This window comes from Drosophila erecta, unplaced genomic scaffold, assembly GCF_003286155.1.
Source record: "Drosophila erecta strain 14021-0224.00,06,07 unplaced genomic scaffold, DereRS2 tig00000000-arrow-pilon, whole genome shotgun sequence".
In the NCBI taxonomy this organism is placed as follows: Eukaryota; Metazoa; Arthropoda; class Insecta; order Diptera; family Drosophilidae; genus Drosophila; species Drosophila erecta.
Window position 1 is genome coordinate 13878633 of NW_020825194.1, and position 24185 is coordinate 13902817.

General features: G+C 40.7%; 7 protein-coding genes across 7 annotated transcripts; 4 read left to right on the plus strand and 3 right to left on the minus strand.

Annotated features, from left to right (window-relative positions):
* Nucleotides 1-381: 381 nt before the first annotated feature.
* Nucleotides 382-2272, plus strand: LOC6551883 (UDP-glucuronosyltransferase 1-8). Its single transcript, XM_001980571.3, has 2 exons — nt 382-652; nt 922-2272. Exons 1-2 carry the CDS (start codon nt 409-411, stop codon nt 2244-2246), a joined length of 1569 nt encoding a protein of 522 aa, XP_001980607.1. The 5' UTR covers nt 382-408; the 3' UTR covers nt 2247-2272.
* A 1840-nt stretch (nt 2273-4112) lies between these two features.
* LOC6551882 (2-hydroxyacylsphingosine 1-beta-galactosyltransferase) lies at nt 4113-6804 on the plus strand. Its single transcript, XM_001980570.3, has 3 exons — nt 4113-4539; nt 5143-5402; nt 5467-6804. The coding sequence occupies exons 1-3, from the start codon at nt 4287-4289 to the stop codon at nt 6538-6540; spliced, it is 1587 nt and encodes a 528-aa protein (XP_001980606.1). The 5' UTR covers nt 4113-4286; the 3' UTR covers nt 6541-6804.
* Nucleotides 6805-8351: 1547 nt separating this feature from the next.
* LOC6551881 (venom carboxylesterase-6) lies at nt 8352-10258 on the plus strand. The gene is made up of 4 exons (XM_001980569.3): nt 8352-9381; nt 9446-9775; nt 9840-9972; nt 10026-10258. Exons 1-4 carry the CDS (start codon nt 8367-8369, stop codon nt 10198-10200), a joined length of 1653 nt encoding a protein of 550 aa, XP_001980605.2. The 5' UTR covers nt 8352-8366; the 3' UTR covers nt 10201-10258.
* A 1489-nt stretch (nt 10259-11747) lies between these two features.
* On the minus strand, nt 11748-13522 carry LOC6551880 (UDP-glucuronosyltransferase 2A3). The gene is made up of 2 exons (XM_001980568.3): nt 13208-13522; nt 11748-13143 (listed from the first exon to the last, which is right to left on the minus strand). The coding sequence occupies exons 1-2, from the start codon at nt 13443-13445 to the stop codon at nt 11834-11836; spliced, it is 1548 nt and encodes a 515-aa protein (XP_001980604.1). The 5' UTR covers nt 13446-13522; the 3' UTR covers nt 11748-11833.
* Nucleotides 13523-14038: 516 nt separating this feature from the next.
* Nucleotides 14039-15942, minus strand: LOC6551879 (UDP-glucuronosyltransferase 2A2). The gene is made up of 2 exons (XM_026979205.1): nt 15612-15942; nt 14039-15543 (listed from the first exon to the last, which is right to left on the minus strand). The coding sequence occupies exons 1-2, from the start codon at nt 15883-15885 to the stop codon at nt 14213-14215; spliced, it is 1605 nt and encodes a 534-aa protein (XP_026835006.1). The 5' UTR covers nt 15886-15942; the 3' UTR covers nt 14039-14212.
* Nucleotides 15943-16686: 744 nt separating this feature from the next.
* LOC6551878 (UDP-glucuronosyltransferase 2B13) lies at nt 16687-18526 on the minus strand. The gene is made up of 2 exons (XM_001980566.3): nt 18250-18526; nt 16687-18029 (listed from the first exon to the last, which is right to left on the minus strand). Exons 1-2 carry the CDS (start codon nt 18503-18505, stop codon nt 16687-16689), a joined length of 1599 nt encoding a protein of 532 aa, XP_001980602.1. The 5' UTR covers nt 18506-18526.
* A 107-nt stretch (nt 18527-18633) lies between these two features.
* LOC6551877 (UDP-glucuronosyltransferase 2C1) lies at nt 18634-20753 on the plus strand. Its single transcript, XM_001980565.3, has 2 exons — nt 18634-18942; nt 19287-20753. The coding sequence occupies exons 1-2, from the start codon at nt 18681-18683 to the stop codon at nt 20603-20605; spliced, it is 1581 nt and encodes a 526-aa protein (XP_001980601.1). The 5' UTR covers nt 18634-18680; the 3' UTR covers nt 20606-20753.
* Nucleotides 20754-24185: the final 3432 nt, after the last annotated feature.

Below are 24185 nucleotides of genomic sequence, written 5' to 3' on the forward strand. Positions count from 1 at the left end.
GATCAGTCAGTATTAAGTTCTCATGTTTTCCTTAGTTCTCAAGAGAACGCACGCAAAAAAATGAATGTTTCACTCAATAAAAAGCTTAGAATCAAAGAGAATATATACAAAGAGAAACCCCGAATCTTTAAAGAGAACCTTCACTCAATTAAGCAAATAACACTAGATAAACAACCCCTTTTAGGTAAATAAAGTCCAATGATTTTGAAAAACCAGAAGGTATTACCTAATATTGTCGATCTTTTGAGAATATATGAACTTTACCATAACCATTGGAATATTTTGTCTGGGCAGACACTTCAAACGTACCACTTATCTACTAGAACCTTTTCTTATCAAATACTATAACTACAAGGAAAATAGCAAACCCGCTTCAGTCTGCTTTTAACATTTAAAGACGCTGCCGCAATGCGTTGGCTTCTAAATTCGTGGCTGTTGCTACTGTCAGCCCTTTTGGGCCAATCATGGGGCTATTCCTACCTGATGATCAGCCCCACTTCATCGAAATCGCACTACGCCGTCGGCTTTGCATTGGCCAAAAGATTAGCTGCCGCCGGTCATGAAGTCACTTTGATATCACCATTTCCCCAAAAGAAGCCCATTAAGAACATCATTGATGTGGACACGCCGAATATTATCACCGTGATGGGGGGTGAGTACTATCATATCATTGCTAATCAAAAACTACAATGATTTGACGTGTGAAATAAACGTTATCTTATCTGATGAGGCTCACCTGAAAGTTGCCTTAATCCCAGAGGGTCAACATAATATTAGTTGTAGCTACTATTTCTGGGTATATAAATCTATCTTTAGAACTTTTCAATCGGCTGTATAACACAAAATATTTTCAGCATCTATTTTGGTTTTAAGGAACTGGTTAGTTTGCTTGATCAATAATATCATATTTTTCTCCCATAGTTTACAAAGCGCGAATTCTGCAGAATGCCAAGAAGCCGGTTATACTGCGATATCCAATAATAAGCTTAATGGGCTTGGATTTAACAGAAGCCCTTTTAAAGGAGCCGAGTGTACAGGAATTATTAAAACAAAATCGCACCTTCGATGGAGTTATCTGCGAAACCTTCATGAACGACGCCCATTACGGTTTTGCAGAACATTTCGGAGCTCCATTGATCGCCCTGAGCAGCTTGGGCGCCACTGGTTGGACCTCTGATCTGGTGGGCACACCATCACCACCATCCTATGTCCCGCACTGCTTACTGCGGTTCGGTGATCGCATGAATTTCTGGGAACGTGCTCAGAATTTGGGTTTCCAGATATACGAATTCATCTACGAGAATTTGATCAATCTGCCAAGACATGAAGCGCTGTACAGAAAGTACTTCCCCAATAACAAAAAGGACTTTTATGAAATGCGCAAGGATACGTCATTGGTGCTGCTGAACAATCATGTATCGATCAGCAATCCAAGGCCCTATTCTCCGAACATGATCGAAGTGGGCGGAATGCATGTGAATCGAAAGGCTCCAAAGCCACTGCCCCAGAATATTCGCAAATTCATCGAGGAAGCCGAGCATGGGGTTATCTATTTTTCATTGGGCTCCAATCTAAACAGCAAAGACTTACCGAAGAAAAAGCGAAAGGCCATTGTGGATACGCTAAGGAGTCTCAAGTACCGAGTTATTTGGAAGTACGAGGCGGAAACCTTTGCTGACAAGCCGGAAAATGTACTCATATCTAAGTGGTTGCCGCAGGACGATATCCTGGCACACGAAAAAGTGATTGCCTTCATAACCCATGGAGGACTTTTGAGCACAATGGAATCGATTTACCATGGAAAGCCCGTCGTGGGTATTCCCTTCTTTGGCGATCAGTTCATGAATATGGCCAGAGCCGAGCAAATGGGCTATGGCATCACCGTGAAGTATGCCGAACTAACGGCCTCGAAGTTACGATCTGCCATCGACAGGATTACTGGTGATCCTGTCTACACGGAAAGGGTGAAGGCGATATCCAATCAATATCGCGATCAAAAGGAGACGCCACTGGAGCGCGCGGTTTACTGGGTGGAGCATGTGACTCGGCAGAAAGGAGCCAAATATCTGAGGAGTGCCAGTCAGGATCTGAACTTCATTCAATACCACAATCTTGATGTTCTGGCGGCGTTCGTTTCGGTTATTGGATTGACTGTTATTTTCGTCTTTCTATTGGTTCGGTTTTTGTTTATTTATATAAGAGGCAGTCTCTTAAAATCCAAGAGCTCAAAGCTGAAAGTTAACTAGTTTATAATTAAATATTTTATTGTATGTGGTTTAGCTGTAATGGAATGTTATCTTTTTTCAAGTATAATGTATTATTTCGGTGACAACAAGTTACATACATTTATTTACTGATATAAAAATGTTCTAAAATTTTTGAAGAAAGAAATAAAAGCTTGGCAAAATATTGAAATCGAGACACGCCGCTTACTTTTCTTAATCACCAAGAAATATTGAAAGAGAACCGAAGTAAAAAACAAAACACAATTATGCACAATACCAAAAAAGCCGGTACGAAAACAAAACAAAAGGAGAATTGAGAATAAAACCTATCCAAAACTGATAATAAATGGTGTTCAGAACGAGAGAGAACCTCTCCACTTTGTAGAGATTTTGACATTCGATCGTGGATAGCCTACTAAATATTGAGTTTTTGGAAGCGTAACGACGACGAAGAGAGGGCGTGAGAGTAAAAGAGCTGGTCATCACAGACTGGAGACCGGGAGCAGTGATGCCAATATTTTTCTGGAAAAATTCTATTTCTTAACAAAAATTTTATATAGAATTTTAAATATTCTTTATGAATAAATATTATAACATTTCAAACACTTGTATGAATAACATTTGCCCGGTTATTTGTTGAAGAGGGATGTCAATGTGATCTTGCAAGTAATCACACTTAAGAACACATACAATACACATACGCTACACTGACTGCTCGACCGGTAAGAGAGATCACTTAAAATATTTTGTGACTCTAAATTAGAAGACATGCCTTGCAGTCTTCACTAGAACTAGTTGTGCATTATAGAGCTACAAGAAAATATGTTTCCTAAACAAATATTAAAAGCGACAATAACTATGTGTTCCAACAGTAAGTGCACATGGTGCAAGTAAGACACACATACATACATACATACATACATACATACATACATACATACATACATACATACATACATACATACATACATACATACATACATACATACATACATACATACATACATACATACATACATACATACATACATACATACATACATACATACATACATACATACATACATACATACATACATACATACATACATACATACATACATACATACATACATACATACATACATACATACGTACGTACGTACATGCACCGGTACATACACTACACATACACTACATTCACTGCTCGACCAGTAAGAAAGATTACTTGCACTATTTTGCGACTCTAAATTAGAAGACATGCCTTATAGTCCTCACGAGAACCAGTTGGGAATTATAGGGCTACAAGAAAATATGTTTCCCAAACAAATATTTAAAGCGGCAATAACTATGTCTTCCAACAGTTAAATATTCTTCAGGCTTTATTTAAGACAATTTTTACTACTCACTTGCAGTATTTGCAACAGCCTTTGTTTTTATCACTTTTGTCCTTTGTTAACCAATTTTTAAAATCTGGCTGGTCAAGCCAGAAATCGCGAAATTTTTGTTAATACCCTTCTTTAGGCATTTTGGCAGAATCTCAAAATGTTTGATTTTATATATTATTTTGTTTGTATTCTTCTTTAGGCAATTTGACAAAGTGAGTTCGATATTCATACGATTACACACAATATCGATAACATTTGCTTAAAAGTGATAGTTTGCAAACAAAAAAATGTGGAATTATACCAATTTTCCTGGCCACACACTTCTAACATTGTCTAAAAAGGACTGATTTCCGGATAGAAAAACTTCAAAAAAGACAGATTTCCGGGTTGGGGCTGTTTAACATTTTTTCCGGATGAAGCAGTAAAAAACAGGACAGATCTGTCCGGAAAAAGGCTACATTGGCATCACTGACCGGGAGCAGACTCTCCAAATTCGATTGGGACCTAACATAAACACACTTATAATTACCTCATCGCAGTCCCATGTTAACTCAGTTTATTGCGAGGCGCCGAGGCGTTCGTACCCCTATAACAGTATCGGTTTCACGATCGTTAGTCGTTAAGAACGCATTTCCCAACTGGCTACAATTAGGCCGAATTAATTGTTTTTAATTCGTAGTTTCTGAAACTAACGATGCAACCAACAGCTGGCCAAACGAGTTTTCTGGCCCTGCTGGTGCTCGGCCTGCTGAGCTGCGTTTCTGCCTACAACTACCTGATGGTGGTCCATACCCCCGCCCGATCCCATTACCATGTGGGATCTGCCCTGGCCAAGGGATTAGCCGCTGCGGGACATCAGGTGACCGTTATCTCACCCTTCAAGCTGAAGAAACCCACCAAAAACATCAAAGAAGTGCAGGCCAAGAGCATTCTGACTTCCATGCAGGGTGAGTTTAGCTAACGAAATTAATAACATCATTACACAATCTAAAGTGCCGTTCAGTAAGACTACAGACATTGTGCCTGTAATTCTGAATTGAATGAATGTCGAATGAAATCTAAAGTTTGAACAATGTACTTCCATTATGAATTCCAGACCACAGCCATATCGTATATTAATATGATTAATGTAATAGTGGGAACATTCAAAAGACTTTTAAAATACGGACTTGTAAAATATGGCCCATGGTGTAAACCGGTTGGATTACATTTAAGTTCAAATATTTATTTTAGAACACACAAGCCTTTTGTTGACAGATAAAGCTTATATGTATTACATAACAAAGTAAATTCAGCTTATTAGCTGAACAATTTTCAAAGTCATTGTAATTTTTCCTTAAGAAGTTGCACCAATAAAAAATGAGTGAAATTAATTTCCTAAGGAATCTTAATCGATAAGCTTAGCTAACAATTGCTTCTGATAACGTCCATGGTTTCTAAGCGCTTAAGGGTTTTAAAATAACTCATATTTTCGTACAACGATTTTTATGACAAGAATCGGTTTGTATGTTTGATAGGAACTCATTTTAATAAGCTATTCATTATTTTAGGTCGAATGGCTAACCTTTTGGAAACCTCGAAGAAGCCCATAGTTAAGCAGATCGTTAACTTTCATGAGATGGGTATTAAGATGACCGAACTTCTGTTGAATGAAACATCTGTGAAGGAACTGATGCAATCCAACCAGACTTTTGACGCCGTCATATCCGAGGTGTTCGTGAACGAAGCCCACTTTGGATTCGCCGAGCACTTCAAGGCTCCGCTTATAGGACTAGGCACCTTTGGAGCTATTATCTGGAACACAGATCTGGTGGGTAACTATTTGATGGAGAGGTTAGGAGGTTTTCCATAATGTAGGTTACCTTTTATTTTAGGTGGGATCTCCTTCACCGCCCTCATATGTTCCCAGTGCACTGCTTAAGTTCAGTGACCGTATGTCCCTCGCAGAGCGAGTGGGCAATCAGGCCTTCCTCACCTACGAGTACATCTTCCTCAACTACTTCTACCTGCCGCAACAGGAAGTCCTGTACCGCAAGTACTTCCCCAACAATAAGCAGGACTTTTACGATATGCGCAGGAACACGGCCCTAGTTTTGCTCAATCAACATGTATCCCTCAGCTTTCCCCGACCCTACTCACCCAACATGATCGAGGTGGGCGGCATGCACATCAATCGAAATCGCCAGGCGCTGCCGAAGGACATTCTGGAGTTCATTGAGGGTGCCGAGCATGGAGTTATCTACTTCTCGATGGGCTCCAATCTGAAGAGCACAACACTGCCGTTGGACAAGCGCCAGGCGCTGATCGACACCTTTGCCCAGCTGAAGCAGCGAGTGCTGTGGAAGTTCGAGGACACCGAGCTGCCCGGAAAGCCCGCCAATGTGTTCATCTCGGACTGGTTTCCCCAGGACGACATCCTTGCCCATGACAATGTGCTTGCCTTTATTACGCACGGCGGTCTGCTGAGCACCACGGAGTCCATTTACCATCGCAAACCCTTCGTGGGCATTCCCATATTTGGCGATCAGTTCCTGAACATGGCTCGTGCCGAGCAGAATGGTTATGGAGTGACTGTTCATTACACGGAATTAAGTGCTGCCAAACTGTTAGCAGCGATTCAGAAAATAATCAACGATCCTGAAGCCACCAAGAAGGTGCGCGACATGTCCGACAGATATCGCGATCAGCCGCAGACTCCATTGGAGCGAGCCGTTTACTGGGTGGAGCACGTGTCTCGGCACAAGGGTGCCAAGTACTTGAGGAGCGCTTCCCAGGACCTGAACTTCATTCAATACCACAATCTGGACGCCATGGTGATACTATATGGCGGCATTATATTCGTGCTCTATTGTATTTTCCTGCTGATCCGTTTGGTGTGGCGATTCCTGCAGGAATTGTTCGTGAAGAAGGAGAGTCCCAAGCCAAAGCAGAAAGCCAAACAAAATTAAGCTCAAGTGATAAATAAGTTTAGTATCCACAGTTTAAATTAGGGTGCTTAAAAACAAATTTAATTTTAACTGGCAAGAACAGAGAAATTATTATTTAAGGTAGTGAATGAATAAAATAGGTATAGAGTTTCATAGAAACTCCTTCCTATTTTCAATTCAATTTCAAAGTTAAAACAGTGCAATTTTCTTATCGTATTCCTATTGTAATTGTCTGTAATGAAATCGACAAAAATATATTTGGTATGTACGGATTTTTCCATAAACTGTCTTCGAATTTGCTACGATTCAGCGTTGTTGGAAAAGCTCGTGAAAATTTCATTTGATTTTACAGGGCTGGGTGGGGTTGTGCGGTTGGTTTCAGCCTGCGGCTCGAAGCTGGTAAACTAAAATGGAAAATATTGTGAGTTTCTATCGAAAAAATGCCACGTTGCTTTCCTTTTTGCTCGGTCTCCTATTTTATTTTCAGCTGCTTACATTTCATTTATAGTATAGTACACCCTCACGGATTACAACCATACTAGAATTTTAAATTTATCTGATAGTCTTTGAAATTTTATTGGAAATACATTTTAATCCGCAAACTCTTCTGAAACTTTCGCTTTTAAAACTGTGATTGCTTAAACATGTTCTCAGCTTTTAGGAACCAATGTATATACAGAAAATAATTATGAGGCCCTAAACTATACTAGATCATCTCATTATTGTTTTAGGCAAGGGTATTTATATTTTCGGTTCAGTGGTGAAAACTTTTTTGTTGGTTCCCATTTTTATGGACCCCATTTTTCCCCTCCTGCTGCAAGTTGCACATAGTTAACGCTTCAGTTGTAAAAATGCCCATCAGCGCGTTCAAATTTTTAACAGCAACGAACTGAGTGCCACGCCCACTCCCATTGCCCCGCCCCTGCCACACCCACCCAACGCCTCCGGCTAAATGCTTTTATTTTCCTTGCCGTGCATCTTCCTCTTCTCATCCTTTTGCCAAGCAAAAGGCGTGTAAAAGTTGTAGCCCAACTTATTGAAACTGTTTTGGGCCATGGCCATGCTGCTGGAAAATCACCGTTTTCCTCGGAAATGTTGGCGGCTTTAATGCCGATCCGAGTTAGAAGTGCATCCAAGGAGCTATTGTTTCTCTGCGAAAATTGTTGGCCATAATAAAACCCACAAAGCGTCTTAAGAACAATTTCAGCCCTATGCAAAGTAATCCGAAGCCAGGTAATAGTTTTTAATAAATGCATTTATATTAGAAGGTATTTCGCTCAGAATGAATAATTTAAATAATTTTGCTATGTAGCAAAGTAGACTGGTAATATATTATACACTGATATATATGGTTTTATAGAATCATCGGGGAATTTTTCTGAGATTGACAACGAATTTAGTTCAGGGCACTCTAGTGCACGTATTTGTAAGCCATTATAAAACAATAATTTTAATTGGAAGTTACTAAAGTTGGTTTGCTTCGATCTTTTTATAAGACATTATCAGTTATGTCTTAAAAGTTCACAAATATTTGTTACTCATATTCAATATTCAGAGTTATATTAAATAACAATTTTTATTTTTACAGAGCTTTTAAGCTTAAACTGCATAAAATGTAAAACAAGCAAACCTTTATGCATCTGTATCACGCATGCCTTTGTTCTTATCTGAAGCCCCTATTCAGCTGCACACCATCGTCTCGTATACTCGTAGGTATGAATCTGAACGCACATCACATCAGCTTACAATAACATTTGGGTAAAGCCCCAATAACAATTTCAGCCACAAGATTTAGTATAAAAATGGCAACGGAAACTTTTACAACTCAGTTGAGAGTGGACGGCAAGATGCTGAAGTTATTCGCAGTGGAACTGCTGGTTCTGCTGGCCAGTTCATCGGTTCTCTCCATCGAAGTGGACACCGAACTGGGACGGGTGCGAGGAGCCAATCTGACCTCCAGATTGGGTGTACCTTTTCATGCCTTCCGAGGCATTCGGTATGCAGAGCCACCTCTGGGAGATTTGCGATTCGTGAATCCGCAGCCAGTAAGACCCTGGTCCCCGACAACTTTTGATGCCAGTGAAGATGGACCCATGTGCCCGCAACCGTGGGATAATATGACCGATGTATCTGAGGACTGTCTGAGACTTAATGTGTATACCAAGGATTTGAAGGGTCGCCGTCCTGTGATCGTATTCCTGCATCCCGGAGGCTTCTATGTCTTCTCTGGACAGAGTAAATATTTGGCGGGACCCGAGCATTTTATGGATCGCGATTGCGTGTTGGTATCGCTTAATTACCGGCTGGGTAGTTTGGGATTCCTGGCCACCGGAACTAAGGAAGCACCTGGCAATGCCGGTCTCAAGGATCAGGTCCTGGCTTTGCGCTGGATCCAGCGGCACATCCATCGTTTTGGCGGTGACCCCGGTAGTGTAACCCTTTTGGGTTATAGTGCGGGAAGTATCAGCGTAGCTCTGCACATGCTATCGCCCATGTCACGGGGTCTTTTCCATCGAGGCATCTGCATGAGTGCTGCTCCATATGGACCACTTGCGTTCAAGGACAATGATCTTCGATTGGCCAAGCGTCAGGCCGGGCTATTGAAGTGCCCACAGGAATCTATCGCGGAAATGGTGGAGTGTATGAGGCAAAAGCCCTACTTGGATTATGTGAGCACCTACAATGGCATGTTTGAGTTCGGCTGGAATCCCGTGCTCAACTGGAGAATCGTTGTGGAGGAGGATTTCGGGCAGGAACGTTACCTCATCGAGAGTCCTTTCAAGACAGCTCGACGTGGCGACTTTTACAAGGTACCCCTCATCACCGGCATCACGGAGTTTGAGTTCCTTTCGGGAGCTTTCTGTAAGTGTGATTTTAAAACAGGCTCTTGGGAAGTGGAACAAACCATTCTATTTATTCACTATAGTTGATCTGCGAAATGAAAGTATTGTTAGCCTCTATAATAAGGATTGGGAACACTATGCATCAATTGCTTTGCTCTTCGAACAAAACTCAACCCAATCGCGAGCAGCCAGTCGAGCTTTGAGAGAGAAATACCTGCCGGAAAGCTTGGACAAGCTGGAGTACCCGAAATCCCTAAAGGGTATGGGTGAACTCCTAAGTGATGCCTTGATTGGAGTGTCCTTCCATCGATTTCTTCAGCTGATGTCCCCCCACACACCCATTTACACTTATCTGTTTCGTTACAAAGGTAGATATACCTTCTTGAAAAATCCCGATAACCAGCAAACCATAGGTACGCAGTTAGAACTCAATTTAGATTTAGACAATCTTATTTATTGTTCTTATAATTTGAAAAGGCCCCGTTCACCATGACGAGCTAATATATTTATTCCATGTGGGTCTTTTGAGTCCTTTGTTGAAGCGAGATGATCCCGAAAATTTTATGATTGAGCTATTGACGCGTATGTGGATTGAATTTGCTCAGAAGGGGTAAGTTTAATACTTGTTTTTTTGAGGTTTTTAGTATAATCTTTTATCCGTAGTGATCCTCACAACAAAAACGATGAATATCTGAAAGATCTGAACTGGCCTCTGTACAATTCGCAAGATAAAGCTTATCTAGAAATTGGCAATAACCTCACAGCCAAAACTGGCGGTTTCTTTTTGAACCGGTATCAAATTTGGGAGGAATTATTTCCACTTTCAAGCTTTCATTAAGCAAGCATTATTATATCAAAAAATATTTAATAAAACTTAAAACCACTTCCTCAGTGTATCAGCTTGTTTCTGATTAAACTGACACTGCAATTTTCACCCTTGGGAGCTAAATCAAAACGAAATGCAGGTGACACACTCATCTCTTTGGGACACAATTCACACAAATTAACAAACAAAAATGACAAAATTGTTGAACGCATAACTATCGCCAGGTGAACGAGCATTGAGTATATTTTCAGCAATTTGCAGCAACAGTTCGGATTTTGTCGACTTGTCGCCAGAACAAATTGTTGTAAAAACAAGAGAGAAAAAGCGAAATACGAGGAGAAAACCCAGTGAACCGACCGATTTGCTTGGACAAGTTACCGATTAGATGCAGTCAAGAAGTGAGCTGATATTTGGAAACATTTCCGAGACTGCAAATTGGAATTGCTGACATTGCGTAAATAATAGTTCAGACTGAATTGAAAAACCAGATTGTGAGTATTGTTTTTTCAAGCTGCAATTAAACGTCAGATTTTCGGCTAGGTTTAGTCAAAATAATCAATTCATCTGTTTCCGTTGACGATAATCAACATCTCATTAAAAACGCGTCGAACCACAAAACAGGACATCATTAAACAGCCCCGTCTCCGCTGACCTACCACCACTGGGGACATTTAAAGGGTTAAGAGCCGGAGCAATGGGGGTCGGCGAATGCAGCCCTAAATCGCATGAAATTATCCACATTTGCATGCCAACGCAAAACACACAGAGCTAATGGCAATTCCAGCCACACCACATTTATATAGCTCATGAATTTTTGATTACGCATTTGGCAATGCGGCCAAATACGGTCAAAAGCACCAGCCGTACCCAAATGAACCAAACCAATCCAACGGAAGTGACTCCGTGCAATTTAATATTACGCATACGCAGCGTATGCAACTGATTGGCAGCGGTTAATAAATGCGCTCAAACCGGCGCTCACGCCCAGCCCACACATGCAAATATTTGAATGCGTATTCCATAATTCACTGGACGCCAATCGAGCAGCTTTTGCGTGCGACCAGAAAAGCATCGTTATAATATAAATACGCGCATCATACATAATACCCCATCATTTTGGTGCTCTATCTGTGGTGAAAACAAACTGGGAATCGCGGGGTCTCACTGAGTTTCATTGTGTCATAGGTGGTCATACGTCGGCCATTATCGGGGGCGGTAGTAGCTATAAACTGGTAACGATGTTATAGATAAGGTAAGCAGAACTCATGCCCATTCGAAAAAAAAGGCTGCTTAGCAATAAGAACAAAAGGCTTACAGAATGAACGCACTCAGAACCGACATACTTCTCTTCTTTGTTTGAATAATTGACTGGGAAAGCACGCTTAACACATTTTGGCTGGCTGATAAGATAATTTGATTCACTCACTCCCTCTTGATTCACTTAGTCTAAGCAACCAAAAAAGTGTGGGAAATAATTAATCAATTTAATCATATATAGCTAATCATATATAGCTTTTCCATACAAAATGGCATAGATTAGCTAGACTTTTAATTCTCTTAAGTTCTTTTATTTCCTTTATTTAGCTATAATTTTAAATTTCCATTTACAAATATCACGAAATCCTTTCCTTAAAAAACGGTTGGTTTACATGGTTTTTTGCTTTTTCTTGGAATTTCCAATATGCAAAAACTTAGCTGCTTTCCAAAGGACTACCACAATCAAAAGAGTTCCACCCAAAAAGACTCCAAGGACATCCAAGCTGTGGTAGGCGAAGAAACCCAAGTCCTGGCCAGCCACTCTCATGTGATGGGCTCCTTTGTGCCGCAGAACGTATTCCGTCCACCAAATGGCAGTGTTTAGTGGACTCATTGGCTGATCCCGATATCGTTCCGACATCTGCCTGGCAATCTGAGCAAATCGCGGCTCCTTGAGCAATCGCTCAATGGCCTGCTTAAGTTCCTGCTGTGACATTGTCTTGTGATCCAGTCCCAATCCAAAGCCTGCCTGCGTGGCCCGCCTTACATTCAGGAATTGGTCGTAGAAGAAGGGCAGACCCAAGACGGGTTTGCCATGATGAATGCTTTCGATGGTGCTCAGCAATCCGCCGTGGGTGATAAAGAGTTTGACCTTCGGATGGGCCAGGATATCCGGCTGAGGAAACCATTTGCTGATGAAAACATTGGCCGGCTTGCCAGGCAGCTTGTCGTCTTCGAATTTCCAGAGCACACGCTGTGGCAATGTGGCGAAGGTTTTTAGGATAAGTTCTCTCCTGTCCCCCGGTAGATCCTTACTCAGAACATTAGACCCCAGCGAAAAGTAGATCACACCCTGCTCTCCGGAGCCCTGAATGAACTCGTCCAAGTCCTTGGGCAAAGGAGCTGGCTTGTGGGATATGTGCAAACCTCCAACTTCAATCATGTTCGGAACGTACGGACGCGGGAAGCTCAACGAAAAGTGCTGATTTAGCAATACCAGGGAGAAGTTTCTATTCAAGTCGGTGAGTTGAACCCTTCTCGAGGCCTCGGGAAAGAATTTCGCATACATTTTTTCCTGCTCTGGCATATGAACCAATCTGTAGTTAAGCCAAGCAACCGTAGTATCCACAAAGTTGGTAACACGCTCCACGAAAGTCATTCGATCCGTAAGACCCGTCGTTACCATCGGAGTATACGATAGAGGCGATACATTGCCCACTAGCTCATCAATATTCCAATCAGTGCCAAAGGTGGAGATACCAATTATAGGGGCATTGAAGTGGGCTGCAAATCCATAGTAGGCATCCGAGCGTAAAGCCTCCACAATGATAAGATCGAATTGATCCCTTCCGGGTGGCAAAAGGGTTTCTGTAACCTCTTTGTTTGTAAGAACACAGCGGGTAACGTCCACAAAGAATTTGTTAATGAAGTTGTTCTCCTGCCATAAATTCATGGGCTTGTTCAGCTCGTTTATCAATTCTAAAAGGTTGTTAAAAAATTACGTAATTTAAAATGTGTAATATATATGTTTTTATCATCTCACCATTATAATTAACAAATACTTCCGAGATAAAAACATCCCTAAAGTTACCCACTGGTTTCTTTTGCGGAAATGCATTAACCGAGGTCACGTGGTGACCCCGACCAGCCAGTTCCTTTAGATAGGGTACCACATTAATATACTGCGATGGCCCCGGAAACGGAAATATGGCCAGTATCCTGGCAGCCTGCAGATAGGCTGGCAGAGTTAGTAACAGAAAACTTATCCGTAGAGCGAGCATCTCAAAGATTGCATCTGCACTTCGCGGTCTTACTTCGTAAACTGAATAGGCAAACACATCACAACATAGTTCTAGGCTGTTAGATAACACTCTAAGCTACTGACATGCAATAGCAATTCTAGACAAATGAGATTACAAAAATTTCGTAGGCGATCCACATCTCACCGTCGCACCCTATCACTATTTTTTTCTCTATCCTATACCATGTAATCCCGTAAACAAATACATCGCTCTACTGAATAAACAATTGCGTACAGTCAAAGAAAAAGGAGTCTCAGTTAACGTTTTCAGCTAAAAACTTTAGACGTACAACATGTACTTAAAAAAAGAGTTTTTACTTTTGTTTTTAAGTTTCGTCTTGATAAACTTCTTTATGTTATTAAAATTTAGCATATTAAATAAGTTGCTCATTTTTTATTTACTGTGTATAACATACCTTTTGAGTGTGCAGTTTATAATAGAGCTTTAAACTACGGTTAAGTAGAGGCCAAGGTTCATGCGTGCACAATATCATTATAATGATAGGAATTGAAATTTTGACAGTAGTTTCTTTTGAATGAATGTTAATAATATTATTATTTTTTTTTTCCACTTATTTTTAGATATTTAATTTATTAATACAACTATCCTTAGTATTATTACTAAGTTCACAGGTGCTTGTAACAGAACAAATACAGCAGGTGTATCCTACTTAAAGGTTTAACATATAAGGTTTACCATAAACTCGGTGGCGGCATAAACTCAAATGGTTAATCGACTTTAAATGGTTACTGGGTCTTCAATTTACTAGGCCCCTGACGACGTTTTGCGATTATATAAGCGAAACCCCTTTGTAAGCAATTAAGCGCAGTTCTGACGATCTGTATGGACGCAAAAGCAACTGCGATGAGCAGCCCCCAGGTATCCAGTCCGTGGAACTGAATAAAATTCAGATCCCGCGAGGCACATCTCAAGTGTTTGGCGCCCTTGTGCCGCAACACGTACTCGGTCCACCAAACGGCCCGCTCCAAAGCGGTTTCCTTCTGATCTCGGAATAATTTGGATTTATTCTCAGCTGTGGCCGCATAACTGGGATTATCCAGGAGTTCCTGGATCAGATACGTGAGCACTGTGGCATTGGCAGTCCATATATCCGCACTGAGACCGTAGCCCGCCTGCTTGGCCCTCTGAACATTCATGTGCTGATCGTAGAAAATGGGCAATCCCAGTACGGGTTTGCCAAAGTAAATACTCTCGATGGTGCTCAATAGACCTCCGTGTGTGATGAATAGCTTAACATTCGGATGGGCCAGAATATCGGGTTGGGGGAACCACTTGCTGATGAAAACATTACTCGGTTTTTCGGGCAACTGATCATCCTCGTATTTCCACAGAACTCTTTGTGGCAGACTGGCAAAGGTTTCCATTAGAACTTTTCGTGTGGCTAGCGGAATGTCCTTGCTTTTGATGTTGGAGCCCATGGAGAAGTAGATTACACCCTTTTCTGATTGCTCTACCAATTCCGACAATTCCTTTTCTAAAGGGTGCACCTTTCGCCGCTGTTGCAAATGCAGTCCGCCCACCTCGATCATATTGGGCAAATAGGGGCGTGCATAGCTTAGAGAAAAGTGCTGGCCCAGCAACATTAGCGAAAAGCTGTCCAAAACTTCATCCAATGACTTCGTGGCCATTGGAAAGTATTTCGCATACAGTTCCCGTTGAGTCGGCAGATGGACAATACTCTTGTGCAGCCACATTACAGAGGCTTTAAAAACATTTCTCAGACGATCCGCGAAAACCATTCGCTCCGTTTGCGATGACAGCAGGATTGGATTGTAGGACAATGGTGATATATTGCCCATTAATTTATCGATGTGTGTATCTGTGCCGTACGATGAGATACCTATGGTCTCTGCTCCAAAATGCTGTCCAATGCCAAAGAGTGCTTCGGTTTGCACCGTTTCCATAACAACCAGATCGAATTTCTCGCCGCTGTGCAGCAAATCCTTTACAGCCGGATCATCAAGGATACTTGTGGTCAGAAGATTGAGAAACTTCGTTGTCATGGTCAACACTTTCCATTGACTTGCCGCCTGATTGTAATCGGCATTCCCAAATGCTGTAATATGTATGGGAATTTTATTAGATTAATTGAAATAATATCGACAACTCTTTGACTTTGCTTACCCGCCATAATTTCGTGAATTTTTTTTGCACCAATCACCCGAAAGTTGGGATGGATTTCATCGCTGCCAAATGTATTGATCACGGTGACATTGTGACCCCGATGGGCCAGTTCCTTCAAAAACTGCTCTCCAAAAATGTACTGCGATCGGCCGGGAAAGGGAAACACGGCCAATATACGCGAACTTTGAACTCCCTCATCGGCAATTGCGCTGAACAGCAATAGTGGGCAAATTAGCAGAAGGCCAAGAGCAATTCCAGAACATATTCTACCCATTTCCAAGGCGACCACAGCGATTCGCTGACAAACGGCAACTAATCTAGAAGTAAAAGAATCGCCCAAATTCTACACAATGCAAGTTCAACGAAGCGAGGCAGTGGCCTATTATTTCATACCAAAACAAATTCGCAGTTCGCTCTTTTTGTAGTTATACGTATATACTCGTATATATGTACATATATTTAGCGTCACCGGGTTGACTCAAACAACTTTGTTGATTGTTTACTCACAATATTCAGATGTTACGTATGTGACAGAAAAAACAAATAACACTCTTTTTTTCAATCTGGTTCTCTTAAGTTCTCGCCTTATCGACTCTCTCTCTCTCGCTCTCAAACTCTCCAGTTGTTTTGAGTTCTCAAACTTGTAAATAAACAGTTTTTTGTGTTCTCTGAGAGCCTGAGTTTCAATTTAGTATTGAAACATTTTAATTCATAAAATATTCATATGTGTATATATGTATTTCTGTCTAGTTATTCAGAAAAGCACAGACGTAAAATGCCGTAAATGGGTCCATAAAATGGGTAAAAAAAACACTAGAAACACTCGAAAATAAAGGGGCTATTAAGATTAGATAAAGCTACCATATCGCTTATCATTCATTGTCCCTGCTGCGATCAACCAAAAAAACAGACATCAAATAATTACAAGCAGTTCAAAGTATTTATTTCCACTGCGCAGCAGTATTTACTAAATTATTAAATTTACATTAATAATTAATTACATTACGTTTCTATTTAAAATTTCTAAAATATTTCTTAAATTACCTCATAATGAAGTGATTATGTACAAAAATTCCTAAGATATTGCCTTCTTATTATTTTGAATACCAGCATCAGCTAAATAATTCTTTGTAGACAAATGATCTAGCCATCTTCTGCTTTTAGAAAGAGACACAAAAACTATAGCCACCACCAAGGATAGCCGCAATCCGACCATTATGAAATTGTCCAGGAAATAGTATTCGAACAACTTCAACTGCGACTGAGATACTTTCATGTGATTGGCACCCTTGTAGCGTATAATGTACTCCGTCCAATAAATTGCCGAATCCAGGGGATGCATGGGCTGATCCCTAAACCTTCGGGAAATAGCCAAGGCACTCTCTCGGTATTTCGGCTGATTTATCATGCTCTTCACAGCGTCCTTTAACTCCTGTATTGTCAAACTATTGATGTTCAACTGCAGCGCTGCTTCCTCCTCCCTCATGATTTCCAAATTCCTGAATTGATCGTAGAACGATGGCAGGCCCAGAACTGGCTTCGCATAGTAGGCAGCCTCAATAACACTCATCATTCCGCAATGGCTTATAAAAAGCTTTACGTTTGGATGGGCCAAAATCGCTTGCTGTGGCAAAAGACTGGAGTGGTAGGTGTTACTGCCAAGACTCATCGTAGATTCACCATCGAACTTCCAAATCACACGCTGTGGTACCGATTTGAAGGTTTCCACCAGAATCTTCTGAGTTTTCATTGGTAAATCGTTGATATCCTGTTCCAGACCCAGTGAAAAGAAGATTACGCCATGTTCTGCCTCATCGATGAACACTTGCAGATCGCTGGGCAGCTGTGGATCCTCTTTGGGGATGTGAAAACCAGCCACTTCAACCATTCCCGGCACATTTGGCCTGGCCGGAAATATGCTAAAGTGTTGATTTAGCAGCATTAATGCGAAGTCTTGCCGGATCTCTAGGAAGCTCTTCTCCAGATGGCCGAAGAAGTGATCGTGGACAAGTCGTTGTTTCGGTAGAAATACCAAGTTCATCAGCAGCCACTCTTCGGAAGTGTAGAACCAGTTGTAGATGCGATCCCAAACGTTTTTCACAGATTTTATACCAAATGGCACTATAGGCTCTGTTAAAGTTGAGGTGGTATAACCCACCAGATTATTTATATTCCAGTCTGCTACGCACGTGGAAATTCCAATCAGTTGGGCATTGAAATGGGCGGCCATGCCGTAAAGCACGTCACTATATCCTGCTTCCAGAACGACAAGGTCAAATGTGATTCCCGATCGCATCAATGCTCGAACTTCCACGTTATTGAGTACATTGAGTGCGACATTAACCATGACTCTCGAAATTGCACCTATTTCTTCCCACTTACTGGAAGCTGAAGCGGTTACCATGGATTCCTCAAACTCTGCCGTAAATATACGAAATAAAATCAAAATAAGATTTCTGTTCCTAACTTAAATTTATAAAAAACTGCTCCCAATTGCACTTTTTCTTTCTAGTTAAGACTGCAATTTGATATTTTCACATTGGAATTCATTATCTTGCATCTGAGTGAAGTACATATAAGTACGAATAAACTAATCTAAGATAATGCATCAAAAAACAATTTAGATATAGTTTCTTACCTGCATAAGTGTTATTATTATTCCATATTCGTATGAAGGTCACGTTTTCGATTTGTTGCATGCAGTGCTTGTATGCATGTATCACCGTCATGTGGTGACCCCGATCCTTTAGAGCCTGTATATAGGGTGTCACCAGCATACATTGCGAGTGGGATTCAAAGGGGGCGATGATGAGGATTCGGGAACAACATATCCAACAGATCGAGTTTGAAATCAACCAAAACATCGGGAGAAGCCATCGCCCCGAAGGAAACATATCGATTGAGCGACCGATTGTAAACTGACTGACTGAAGAGATTTCCCGCCGAACTCTTGTGCATTTTCGCTCAATGTATTTGTTCACTGATTAGATTACACCGAAGAGCATTTATTTTGACCAAACCGAAGTAGTATCATTTTGTTCATCGGCATGTGCGGTCGAATTACGTGAGATGTTGAGCGGCCCGGGTATTGCTGGTGTACTGCTCACGATTCTGCTTTTGGGCCTTTTGTGTCCAAAGCTGACAAATGCGGAAAATATTTTGGCCGTGTTCTCATACACATTTGGCTCGTCCTACTTGCTGATTACTCCATATCTAAGGAATCTTATCCAACGGGGTCACCAGGTAACTTTGATATCGGCCGTTACGATTATGCCCCACATAGAGGGTGTCCATCACATCCGAGTGCCCAGATTGGATATGCTGATGGAAGGTAATGACCCTCAAAATAAGTATACAGTTCTATAGCTACATAGAACTGCTAAACAGAAAAAGTGCCTTACTTAATTATTGAAAATAATATCGCCCTATCAAAACAGCAACAACGAATTGTTATCGCAATGGTTCGCATTATCAATCTAATCATTTTACACTTCTTGCTTGCCTTTGCCAAATGTAAAATTTGTTAGCCTAGTTCAACTTTTTGTTAAATGTTAATTTTTAAATGCTAAAATGTTTTAAATGTTATTTTTGTTAGTTCAAAATTTTGGCATAAAGAGTACAAATAAATAAATAAACGAACAAATCAACTAGAAAACAATTATTTTGTGATTTCAGCACTCCTGGAATACGAATATGACGCTCATTTAACTAAATGGACGGAGGCTCAATTCGTGTCCGAATACTTTTACAATTGTTCAAAGTTCGTCCTCGAGGATCCTGGTGTGCAGCAGCTGCTCCACAACGCCAGTGCTCAGTATTCGATGATTATTTTGGAGGCGGCACACAACGATGCACTCTTCGGATTTTCGCAGCACTTTGATGCACCGCTGGTGGGGATTGCCGCATACGGATCGTCGTGGAACATAGACTTTCTGGTGGGGAACTCGGCGCCAAGTGTCTACGAACCGATGTCCGCCTTGGGCTACTCACCTGGCCATAGTTTGATGGAGAAGTGGCACAACCTGATCTTTATCACCGAGGAGCGTTTGGTGGAGCGCTTCATCTACCTGCCGCGCCAAATTGATCTGTATAGGCAACACTTCCCTGGGGTGACAGCCAGTATTCATGATCTGCGCCGCAGATTCTCATTGATTCTGATCAATCAGCATTTCAGCATGGGCCGAGTGCGCAGTAATGTGCCCAATATTGTGGAAGTGGCAGGTATGCATCTGGAGGAAACGTCACATCCCTTGGATGCTGAACTTCAAAAGATTTTGGATGAAGCCGAACATGGTGTTATATATTTTTCAATGGGCCTGCAAGTGGTGGATAACTGGTTGCCCCCAGGATTGCGAGCTACTATGTCGGATGTTTTTGCGCAGTTGAAACTACAAGTGATTTGGAAGAGTGACCATCCAGCGATGGTCAACCAATCAAGGAATGTCTTCTCTAGAACATGGCTTCCACAACGGGAGATCCTCAATCATCCTAATGTGAAGCTCTTTATTACCCATGCTGGTCTTTTGAGCCTTATCGAGGCAGTTCACTATGCGGTTCCCCTGCTATGTATACCTTTGTTTTACGATCAGTTTCAAAACACCAAGCGAATGGAGAAGTTGGGCGTGGCCAGAACATTGGATCATAAAAACCTTTCCCGGGACGAAATTGTCTTGATCATTGAGGATCTCGTGCACAATGCTAGTTATAAAGAAAATGCCAGGGATTTATCGAAACGATTTCATGACCAACCAATGTCGGCCATGAATACCGCGATTTGGTGGACTGAGTATATCCTGCGGCACAAAGGAGCCGATCACATGAGAATCGCCGAGCAGGAAATGTCCTTTATGCAATACTATAACGTTGATGTTGTTTCTGTTCTCTTCGGTAGAATCGGATTAAGTGTTATTATAGTTATCTTTCTCGGCTGGAAACTAGTCTTATTGGCAAGAAGAAACCTTGAGTTTCGCTTTAATGTGCCCATGGTGAGATAAAGTAAATTATTCCTGGCAACAGCAAAATCCAAGACAAAGTCAAGCGGCCAACTTTTGTTTTAGAAAGTGTGTTAGGTAAAGGTGTTATGTGTCATTGTAGCATTATATATATGTAGTATATATAACAAAATAGTTTTAAGTAAAAAGCTTTATTTAATGATTCACCTATGAACATAATTTATAACTTTACAATAGCTCAATCTACAATAGTAACTCAAAATAGGTGTATTTATTGTAAATGCTTTTTTCGCATTGATAACGAGTTATCTAATCAGTCTGTAAAATGACCGTGTAGGCGCCAAAGAAAATCATTCAACTTGAATTTAAACTTAAAATATTAAATTATAGGTAGAAATTATAAAAAAAATTTCGTGATTATTTATTATGATCAAATTACATATATAATGGCAAGGAAAAACGAGAATTTGCTCCTGAGCCAACTGCCATGTACATATATTATAATTAGAAAACTTTTCCTCCTTGAGTCGTTATCTATCCAAACCTTTTTCCTTGGCCCCTAATTTTTTTTTACCCATAAACATAACCGCGCTCATTACGCATTTTACATCAATCAGCACGTGCCCAGCATGTTTTCAACTCTTTTTCACAAAAAAATAAAATAAAATAAAAAAGGGACTAAAAAAGGAAGTACTGGAAAAAGGGACATTAAAATGCACAGGACAGGCTGGTGAGAAAATTGCGCACAATTGCTCCCCCAATTGATGGGGTTTCCTTCAGAAACATGAACCAAATGAAGTCCACAGAAGTTGAAGGTGAACCCGAAAGTGTATAACTTCCCCCATCATAACCATTGAGGCGTAAGGTCTGTGGCCGTCCTTCGGTAACCAAGGTAACGGAAACGCACCGCGCATAAAAAGAGACCCAGTCTAGTACGGTGATCCATCAGTAATAAGATAAATAAATGCATGCACTCTGATACTGCTTTCTGCATTTGTTTGTTTCGTTATTTGATTAGATAGGTTGATAGCTGTTTGTCCATATAAATTTTTAGTTAGTTCCCTATGATAAGCAAAAGTTTTGAAAGTTGCGGGTAAAAAGTTAATTCGATTTTTCAAAATAGTAGCAAAGTTCGATTAACAATAATTATTGCGTACTATTTTCATTAAAAAGTAATTAATTTGATTATTTTTAAAAGTGTAATTAGTGAATGGTCACCGTATTTTCCAGCTCATCAAATTTATTGGAAAACCGATGCTAGTAATTGAAAACAAAAATCTATAAAAAGCGGTTTGCACCCACAAAAATGTCTATTTATCTATACCAAAATGATACATAAAAGGAAATATAAAATGTGTGCCAAACGTTGGCATGTTAATAAGTTAGGCGGAAAGCACCAAACCTAAAATTGCACTCAACGTGTTGTCAATTTGATGTTTATTGCAGATTTTTATTTGATTTTATGTTTGCAACATTTGAATTTATGTGCCGGCCATAAACTGCCGGCGGCTCTAATCCGAAAATTCTTGTAAAATTGCCAAAAAAGCCTCGCGAGCCACTAGGGCGATGCGGATGAGAATGAGGAGTTGACCCAAGTCAGCCCATTTTTATTGGCCATTTGGCAAAGGCGTCGTGGCAAACTTTGTCCCTCATTGTTGGCGTTGGTTTTTGCCCGCTGCTCTTGGCCAATAATCAAGTGGGCGGCTTTCATTGGCGCTTAACTAACTGAAATTAAGTAAACTTTTCTTTTGACTTTCATAAGCCTTTTAGTAAGCCATAATCCCCGCTGGCATTAGGCGCACAAAGGACAAACACAGCCACACAAGCACACACACCCACAGTCACAGGCATAATAAAATCTAATTAACATTCCGAACTGAGCTCGAGAAAACCTCGCGCAATAAAAATCATCAATAGTGGGAAAGAAGTTTATTAAAAGTGATTTTCATCACTGCGTCCAAGACTCTGTGGGTTTTATGCTGGTGCGAGGGAAATAGGAACTCATGTAGGGGCAGGAACTAACATTTTCCGGGACGATTGACTTTACAACACATGCGTGGACTTAGCAGGCCACACTACTTCTCTAGAGCTGAGGGATTAGCGAAGTCTTAGGAAAGTGCATATTCAAGGAGCATATTAAATACAGTACCGAAGATGATAAAGTATTTGTTTTCTATTTACATATGCAAATAAAAGTGTGAATGAATAAATGTGGTTTAGGTTTGCATAATACATATACACATAATCAATTTCTTTAATAGGTAGTACCTTAAAATCAATTTAGCTAGTCAAGGTATTGTTCTCAATATCTTAAATTTTCAAAAACCATATTTTGTACCTTTCAGTATCCAAATTAGCTCATTTGTCACCACAAAATCCAATTAGAGAGCATATCCGATGCGTCCCATCGATAAAGCTGGTAATTTTCATTTTCCTATGTGTCTTATACTCGTATTATTATTTTATTATCTGTTCTTTTTTTTTGTGTTTGGTTAGAAAAGTTATGCGGCAGGCTTTTAATTAGCGCCTGCCAACCAGTCAGCCAAAGTCCCAGAGCGCATTACGCATACGCAGCGTTGACGCCGAGGTTGCCGCTGAGGCTTTGGGATTGCCGCTGGCTGGTCGGGCACGATTTTAATTAATTAGACTTTTATGAGGCGTACATGCAGCTCGGGCATTGTTGGGTTAAGGCTCAGTTATTGTTTTTTTTTTTCGTTTTGGTTTTTTTCTTTCGACCGCCGAAGTCCCTTGTGCTGTTTTTGCCGCCTTGTTGGCCTGGCCTAATAAGCGTTTCAGAGCTTAACACCGCGCCAACGGAATGTGTATCAAAATTTAGCATTTATTTTTGGCGGACGGGTGTGCGAGAGGGTCGCCCACACATGTCCGTTGGCCATGTCGTGTGCGGTAATGAAAATTGCGGTGGCATTATGCTCAACATTTGGCATAATTGCAGTCCAGGATATGCGTTTATGCTCAGAGATTACTTTTTGTGGCTGCTGGCCATTGACCATACCCACCACCACCAACAGCAGCAGCAGCACCACCACCACCGCAGCCACATACAGCACCACCGACAGCAGCGAATGGCCAAGAGTAATAAAAGCCAGACGATGTCGCCTTTTGTATAAAGGAATAAAAATAATACCCAGCTCTACCCAAAAACAAAAAAAAAAGAAGAGCCCTCACTTCTTTGTTGGTTTTGTGTACCAGCCCTTGTTATTGGTATCTCGCTTTGCTACTCTCGGGCTTCTTCTTTCCCCCTTTTTCGGTGGTTTTTCCAGGCAAATTAATTTCCACTTGCTTTATTATTTTCCCCCTTTGTTTTTGGTGGCGCGACATATTATTTGTCGTTGTCAGACTTTAAAAACGGGCTTCAAAGATCTGGACAAATTGTTCCATATGCATTCCTTTCCTTTAAATGTTGGAAAGTACATATATGTTCAAAAGCCAAATTATTTAGCTCTCACAATCATTCTTTAAAGTGTAATTAGTTATTTTCATTACCCTATTCCTATGGAAAAAGAATTCCAAGGAATAAAATACTTTTATTGTGCAAGTCAAAGAAAAACCAATAAAAATAAGAAATACAGTTGCAAAACAATAATTAAAATGCGCACGCAAC